This window comes from Aplysia californica, unplaced genomic scaffold (genome assembly GCF_000002075.1).
Source record: "Aplysia californica isolate F4 #8 unplaced genomic scaffold, AplCal3.0 scaffold00012, whole genome shotgun sequence".
Classification (NCBI taxonomy): domain Eukaryota; kingdom Metazoa; phylum Mollusca; class Gastropoda; order Aplysiida; family Aplysiidae; genus Aplysia; species Aplysia californica.
Window position 1 is genome coordinate 2,740,004 of NW_004797282.1, and position 9,036 is coordinate 2,749,039.

At 39.5% G+C, this 9,036-nt stretch overlaps 1 protein-coding gene across 1 annotated transcript in view; it reads right to left on the reverse strand.

Moving 5' to 3' along the window:
• Positions 1-2,417, reverse strand: part of LOC101852292 (uridine-cytidine kinase-like 1) — a 25,452-nt gene extending 23,035 nt beyond the window's left edge. Inside the window, exon 1 of the mRNA XM_005090077.3 lies at positions 2,294-2,417. Within this exon, the coding sequence (XP_005090134.1) occupies positions 2,294-2,343 (50 nt within the window). The 5' untranslated portion in view covers positions 2,344-2,417. The remainder of the gene's footprint in view (positions 1-2,293) is intronic.
• Positions 2,418-9,036: the final 6,619 nt, after the last annotated feature.

Consider the following 9,036-nt stretch of genomic DNA (forward strand, 5'->3'; position numbering starts at 1 on the left):
AAAGAGAGAGAGAGAGAGAGAGAGAGAGAGAGAGAGAGAGAGAGAGAAGGGGGGGTCTAAATATATGTTACATTTATATGAGTTGTAGCCTACGCATGCGGAATATTCCCATGACTTGTAAACTATATTATCTACGCATCTTAATCTACCACACAATAGGACACTGTCCCACAATGGAATATAGACAGAGACGATCTTATTTTCTATTACAAAGTAAAGTGTGCATTACTAGTAGAGAGCTGGATTTATTAGACTAATAAATCCAGCTATCTACTCACATTTTTGTGACAAATTGATCCAGAGCATTGCTTGGCCAGGAGGAATCTTTTATGTTGCCAAGTTTCATTCAAATATCATGACTTTGGGAGAAGATATGACGGATATTCTTTGTAAATCTGTAAAGAACGCCGCTTTTTTACCTGTAAATGTCTTTACAACTCAAAAAGTTGAGAAATATCTTCTTAACTCTTTTCCTACCAGGCCAAAATCCACCACTGGCCCAGGTCTTTTCCCTGATCTATTTTTACGCCCCTATCCCACCAAAGGAAGATGTCAAAACATCCAACTAAACACACATAAACCATATCTTATGGCCCATCAAACTGAAGGTTAAAACATAATCTATCAGATGGCGATGCAACATTGAAGATTTATTCCAATTATATTACTTTGGGGTTTCCAAAAGTGATTATGCAATATCGAAGGTGTCATATGAAATCAACAATTTTCCGGCTTTGAAAGGTCATGACTATCTTCCCAGACTGGACTAAATAAGTACCATACTCTTTAATAACCTTAATGCCTCAATTTTCCAAACAGAGCAAACAGGACAAGTCCAAGTGAATGCTTTCCCAAGAGGGGAGGCTTTCATGAAACGCAAACACTTGACTTGTAATGCCATCACTTCTCAGGATGTTTGCTTTTCTGTTTCTGTTTGTCTCTCATGCAATTAAGCAAATAAAAATGACTAAATCTATTGTATTGTGACTAAAATGCAACACAAAAATGCAAGTTATCAAGGCCCCCGTTTAGTTTTCAAGTGTATCCTCCCCCCCCCCCCCTTTCCGGTTCAAGCAAGGCCTCATTTGTAGCGCCCGAGGCGACCGATGGCTGATGACGTCACTCAGTGGAATTTTCCCAGCCGCCGGTCGTTCACCCAGCACGCGCAAATGGCAATGCCGCTTTTCCCTTAGCTACTCCCACATTTTGAAAGATTACGCAAAAACCGCTAAACACAGAAGTGACAATCACAGCACAGCTCCGAAAAATCTTCAAAGCACACCACATCAACTACTTTCGCAAACATTTTCGAAAGTGGCTATTCTCACCAGCCCGGAAGTTCTCGCAAGATCAACTCCTCCCCTCTTCTCTCTCTCTCTGTCTCTTTCTGAATACTGTCTATCGGTGTGGATGATCAAATTGACCAAAACAAAGTTAAAAAATGATGTTAAAACACAAAAGTAAATTAATTTGGTTGTCTACAAAGATGCTACGGCTATTTAACTTTTCGAATCGAGCCGAACTACGCGGGTCGCCATTTTGTTTTGCCCGGAAATTCTCGCGCTACTCCTCTCTCTCTTTCTCTCTCTCTCTCCACTGCCCACAGACAAAATTGTACGCTTTTAGTAGGCTACAGTTGTAATGGAACGTTTGTTCACGGCACAGAATTCTACAATTTTTCTGTTATCACAGTGTAGAATTCTGTGGTTTAGGGTGAACGCAAAATTTGGTGAACGCGCACCGGGTGAGAATAGCCACAAGACTCGCCTGCACTATTCTCACTCCAGGTGAGAATAGAGGTGGCCAACATTTTCGACTGCTTCTTTGATGAGAACAAACTTGTCAATCTGCATACTACGAGATTGAGCTCTTTTCTGATCGGCTGTTAAGTTTCATTCATATCCATTCACGAGAAGCGACGTGACAGTGAGTTGAAGACAACAACCATTTCCGCGCGTTAATTCGTGACACAAAACACCCCCGCGGCGGGGGCAAAAAATCAGGGCGCTTTTTTGGTAGTTCCCACCCTGCCATTGTTATTCGCGGGTTTTGGCCCCAAGAGTAGGGGGGTTTTAGAGGGGCAACGCCCCTGACCTAATAAAAATAAGATCTTGGCTACTCAACAGCAGCAGCAGTCTGTGTGTGTAACTACTGTATAAATAAAAATCAGTAAACAAGGCAAGGCCAGTAAATGTAAGCTGGAGGCCATAATTACAGGTAAAAGTACTTACAATAAAACTAGATCTATAAGAATCTACTTTTGAAGAATATTTCTATGTTGATAGTGCCATACCTGTCTGACGCTGATCCATTTGGCCGAAATTTGAACACGTTTTCGCTCATGCTGGATTTTGTGTACAATATTATTATATTATTGGAACTACTACTTCCGTGTCCGTGTTCCTGTTTTGTTTAGGCCCGCAGTTAGGCCTGAGCAAAGAGGTAATAGGCCTAAATAGGCTATTAATTTATTTTTTTTAAATTATGATGACAGTTTAATTACTATAATTTATATCATCAGTATTATCTTTCCAATACTTTATTGGAAATTATGTAAAATTGCACTGAAATATTTCTAGAATCCAAATCGAAAAGTGTAAAACGAAGTGATTATTGGGAGGGCCATACAGAGTTCACATAACCACTTCGTTTTTTAGATTTTTTTTTAAATTTAACCCTATCTGTAGCCTACGCACTGGGATCATTTTGTTCCCCCGGGGTTGTATTCTTCACATCAATTTTTAGAATACTTCTAGATCTAGATCTAGTTCGAAAATCTCTTTGAAACTTTCAGTATTTTTTAAAAAAAATCATTTTGACAGACTGATGCAAAGCGCACGGATCTGATTAACGAGTAAATTTCCTCTTTGAAAAGTGGTGGCACAGTTTCCCTCGTCGCATGGTTACAATAGACGTAAAACACGGCGTACGGATATGGTTTAAGTAGGCCTACAGTAAGTGTCAACATTGCACAATGCAAATTCAGTCGAACCTGCCTTAACGGAAACCTGTATAAAACGGAAATCTGTCTTAACGGAATCTCCCCGCTCCCCCCTTGATATATTCCTCTTCAATTACCTGTATAAAACGGAAACCTGTCCAACTCGGAAACGGAAAGAAAAATCCGCTCCCTTCCGAGGGTTTCACCTGTCTAAGACGGAAAATACTTTGCCCGCTCTGCCCTGATTTGAAAAGAAACTCGCAAGTTTGGCCTCTGAACTTCACGCCATGGCCATGCCGCTGGGCGAGGAGAGGGAGTAGGGGTGCAATTTGGGGGTAGATGTTACCCCATCATGTGAGCCCTGAGCGATGCAGATGGTCAGTGTAGTGTGGGTGTGAAATCTCACGACTGCCCGTGAGAGTGCTCGAGTAGCGAGCCACTAAGGAAACTTTCCTTGGTAGCCAGAAGCCAGAGGTGTGAAATTAGATTGACCAATGCCTGCCGCCCTGATCGTACGGCCTGCTGAGAAAAGAGTTCCTCGAATCGTTGTTACAATGATGACAGTGAGGGGTGGCATTGGTGGGTGGGACTAAGGGTGGAAGCAAAGGAGGTTTTCAAACGTTTCTGTTTTTAATAGGTCAAACAGTGGTCCTATGAAAGGCAAGCACTGGTGGTAATTGGATAAGTAAGACTGACGCATGTCACTATCAGACAGGATAGCAGCTGAGAGGTGTGAAGTTTTGACCACTGCTTGCCGATCGGACAAGCGATCCTTGATCCCACCGGCTGAGCCTTTGAACCCCCCACCCCCACCCCCCAACCCCCTAAATTCCCCTGTCTAAGACGGAAAATGTCTAAGACTGAATTTTCTCCCGCTCCCTTGCGATTCCATCTTACACAGGTTCGACTGTAGTTTGTACTGGGACCAAGGTCGCCAAGGAGATTAAAAGATTAGTTCTAAGCTCCTTGACTGGGACCAAAACGCTGCTGTACGAATTAATGGAGAATAAAGTGAATATAATAATAACAGATTAAAAGAGGATCCGAGTGAACTAGGATGTGTTATGCCACCAGACCTCTTTAACATAATTATGTACAGTGAAACAATCCTTAGAAATATTGAAAAATGTCCAGGTCTTAAAGTGAACGGCGAAAATATTAATAACATCAGACATGCCGATGACACAGTACAGTTATAATAGCAGGCCCAGAAAAGGACCTTCAATCGATATTCTAGAGTAGAAAGAGTCTATACTGTTGTAACAAAGTGAACGCAAAGGATATTTGTTGAATGTAAAGAAAACAGAATGCATGCATAATATCCAAAAAAAGGCAGCATATCCTATGCTGTAATTATCTCATTAGCAAATGTGAAAAGACCAAACGAGTCCAACAGTTTAAATATCAAGATACTATAACATCTACATACGGTACCAAATTTTCCACAGAAATAAAACGGAGAATTGCAAGGGCTAGGCTTGTTTCAACAAAGAGCCCAACGTGAAAAAAAGAAATATCTCAATGACTACTCTCAATGACTACCAAAATGAAAGTTCTGAAATGCTATATTATGGTCAACGACCCTTCTATATGATTGTGAAACAAGGACAATCACTATAAAGACAGAGATAATAAAATAGGAGCATCAGAAAAGTACTTTAAATATCGTGGAAGGAAGAGAAATCAAATGAGGTAGTGATTGATGAAGCCCATGTGGGACGCTCGCTGTTAAAAACAATCAGGAAACGACAAAAGTATGTATTTTTTGGACACCTCAAAAGACATAAAGGTTTTGAACATATAACTCTCACTAGCAAATGGAAGGCAAAAGAGACAGGGGTATACGCCCAGAGTAACCTACTTAGGGAACCTAACACAAATGGAACAGGGATCTCGAAAGATCAGGGAAACGTAACGTTTAAAGAGCATCCAAGAAAAAGGAATCGTGGCCATGATCGCCGATGTCTGTCGCAGATCTGGCACTTCAACGGCACTTGATGATTATTGGGAGTCGACTCCCTATGATCATAAATTTGGCATTGTTAGGTGTCGGCTCCCATTAATCACTTCACGCTGTTAGGAGTCAGAGATTACATCCGACCTAATCATACCAAAATGCAAATCTTTAAGGGTAAAGTTTATGGGTAGGTGTTGGGTCTCGACTATACTTTGTTGTGTTTGTTGAGGGTTATTGGGGCAGGGTTTGGGGTAAAGATAGCCGCGTTAGGTCTCTTCTTTATTGTGTTTGTTGAAATTGTCGCCCAATAATATTATTATCGTTATTTGTTTGTTATTTTTTCTCTTCATCCTTTACCGAGACTCGGGCGCACGAAAAACCCCCAAAACAAAACAGAGGTAGACCAGTATGCCGTGCATAGCCAAGCTACGGAATTACGGAATTACGGAAATCCTCCCTTTTATGCAAATAAGGCAGACTCGACTCAGAGCTCGACTCAGAAATTTATTTTGGTTTATCGTTTTTAAAGCCGATCGAATCAGCTTTCGTAATTTTGTGAAGGAACCTCGACTAAACCCTTCGGGATAAAATAGATAAATAAATAAATAAATAAATAAATAAATAAATAAATAAATAAATAAATTTCTGTTTTTGTGACTCCACAGAACATCAACTGATTTAAAATGGACAGTCAACTCCCAATTTGACAGTATGGGGAGTCGACTCCCAATAACGCCTAAAATTATCATAAAAGTAGTGCTTTGGTGCGATAGGAGTGGGGTCGTGGCAGATTATAAAGGAAAAAAGGCAGAGTTGAATTGGGAGATGTTTGACAGGCCTAATAATTTATTACAATGACACGAATTACATTATTTAATGCAGGTCTGAGTTCCTTGAATAATGATAACGGATGATATTCGAAAGTCAACACTTTGTTGGTCATAACGTTGAACTATAGGGGAAAGCAAGCACACTAGGCTATAGGCTGTTGCATCTCAAATAACTCAGATAGGATTTTTATTACAGTGTACTGAACGCAATATGGTAATAACAAAGTTTGAAAACATATTTTTAATGGTTAAATGATTTCAGCGGCATTCTCTTCGACCCTACATTGCATATAATTATATTACACATATAATTTGATTGTATTTATACGCCTGTTTAGTTTGATAAGTTGTACGTACGGCGCGCGGAACTGTGTAAAGAAGGTATAACATTATAATTAAATACATGTACACGTATTATTATCATGAACGCGCGGGACTCAAGTTGGTTGTTTTCGCATTAGTTCATGTGCGGCTTCATTTTACTTTATGATTGGAGTTGAACATTCATGGTAAAGATCCAATAGTAAAAACGGTCATTTTAATTACATTTTTAAAGTAGTAGACCTATGCTATACTAACTACATTTTGAAGTAAACACCAATAAATGTATTTGTAAAAATAATTGACACTTCTGTTGGGATCGACGATTGAGAACAAATTCTTCCAATAAATGCTTTAACAAATATGTCCTTTGTATCTCTGAAATGTCTGGACATTCTTATATTAGGTTGCCATCCAATCTCACACAAATTAATTAATGGGTTTTCGTCTCCCTGCTGGGGGTGTCAGCGGGAAGTATAAATAACGAATATATAGGCCTAGCCTACGTAATTTTGTTAAAACAACGTCGTCATTCCTAGAGAAACACGAAATTAGGTTTTCTCGGGCTCGACTTGGACATCACATTGTGAGGTTGACTGTTCAATTGCTCGCTCCATTGTTCCTCCCACAGACTGGACTTTACCTTATTTTTAGTCGGTGGGAAAGTGTTCTCCGTCGGTCCTAACAGGGACAAGGATATTATTATATTCCTTCGCCAAGAGATCCACCTGCTCGTTTCTTCGGATGCCTACATCATGGCTAGGTAGCCATGCAAACACATGTACAATACGCTTTTCATGTTCAATCAAGGAGTGAATCCTCAACTTTAATTTGACCCAGGGGCGGCTCTTTAACTGGGCAAGACCGACGGAGCCGGTCACTTTTTACCGGCTGTATAGTTAAGTGGACAGTAGACAAGAGATTTATCCTGCTAATAAATTTCATTCAGTTTCAGGTAAATTTTAATTAATATTTATTGTCAACATTCAAAAAGCATTTTGCCAATTTGAAGGCCCCAAAAATACGATAGGGGTTCACTGATAATAGTGATAAATTGATGCACCCCGGATTCTCTTTTCTTTGTCTCTGTTTCATTGACGGTTGCTCGCAACTTTGTTGTTACCGACTCTTGTCGCGACAAACAACTTCGCGCGAACACCGCGATCCTAGCGATGATTTTACAAACCGTCCACTGGACCCACTACACAGGGGAAGCTTCTAGTTGCCAATTTGGCTTCTCAGCTGCTTACTTTATTGATGGACAACACTGTTTAATAATATATGTATTTCATCAGTACCGTTATCAGCAAAACTGTTTCTTTTTACTGTCAGTACATTTATTGACAGCTTGACTCAAATTGGCAATGCCCATACGGTTTTTATCACCCATGATTTTGTTCGATGTTCTATTCCTTACTTACTTCCTACTGAAACCATATATGGCAGATGGGCGCTTTATTTTAACAGTTGGCCAGTCACGTTAAATTCGTCATAGATCTCTAGACGAAATTTTACCGAAGATGAGAGTGCTGAACTAGCGAGAGACACTCGGCCGACGCAGTCTGGGCCGCCAAAACAATACCCTCCCAACCTACCCTTTTCCCTCACCACGGTTTTATAATTAGCATTTGACGCAGTTCCCCACTTACCTATACGGTTCTCTGAGCGTCTAGCCACTTACCCTTTTTCAGTCTTATGAGAAGTACGACCATTATGCAGTCTTATGAGAAGTACGACCCTTATGCAGTTTTATGAGAAGTACGACTTGACTAGCATCTGCGTTTGTGCGCGATTTTTGGCATTTCTTGTTCGTGAATCGCGGCCTCGATTTATGCATTTTCCAACACAAAAACAAAAACAAAAAAAACAAAAAAACAAAACAAAAACAAAAACCTCACCGCAGAGGAATAACAGAAAAAAACACCAAACAAACCCGGGGAATAAACATCGGAAAAAAAAGGAACCGAACCTCTTAACTTTTAGAAAGAAAGATTATTTTAACTCTCGATTCACTTCGTCTCTTTTTCACTTGCAGAAACCACGTTGATTTGTTATTTTCGAGTGAAGAATAAAAGTACATTACATAATATTTATATATAATATGTTTATATATATTGCTGTTTCTCTTCTATTTTTTCCCTCTTTGTTGTGTTTTAATGTGTTGGTGCGTTTATTTTATTTATTTTTTTGGTTCTGATGTGGGTTTTTAAAAATTTGTGTTAAAAAAGCGAAATGTAATTTAATTTGATGTTGTTCCTACCTTTTTTAAATATAATGTTTCATGCTAAAGCATGTCAGCACCAAAACCGAAAACTGACACTCATGGCAGGCCCCTTGAGTGTGATTTTTCTTGAATTACACTCGCTTAGGGTTAAAACGGCCAATCTTCGGATGTAGATGGACGCACGCCTTTATTTGTAAATTTTTGTGGTTGGTTATGAACTGCTCTAATTTTGATTTTTTTTTTCTGTTGTGAAACCTTTATTTTTCACGTTTTTTACACTCTGTGTGGCTACAAAAAACGATATAGTGGACACAACAGAGCACAAGAGATTCTGGTGCTTTAGATCGAGTTACCTCTATCAACATATTTATTGCTATACGTCGTCACTGATAGATGAAAACTTGGAAAATAAATGGCACCTTTTAAGGCAACTTTTGGCATTTTGTTGCAACTTTTGGACCAAAAAAATGGCAGCGAACGCAGATGCTAGACTTGATTATGACCAGGAATTATTTTATGCTTTGTTCAGTGCGAGTGCATTTTAAGTGCACCATTATTGTATATCTGATTCTAAATTTGATTCTGCGCGGGACAGCTCATGTCTTTGGTACGGTAACAATTATTTCTTCAAAGTATATTAATTGTATTTAAACTCTGTATCATTATGATTATGTAGATACGCAGATGTTTTTGGGCTCAGTAGTGAAGGATAGCGAAGATGTAGGTATACAACTGCGAATGTGTGTGTGTGTGTGTGTGTGTG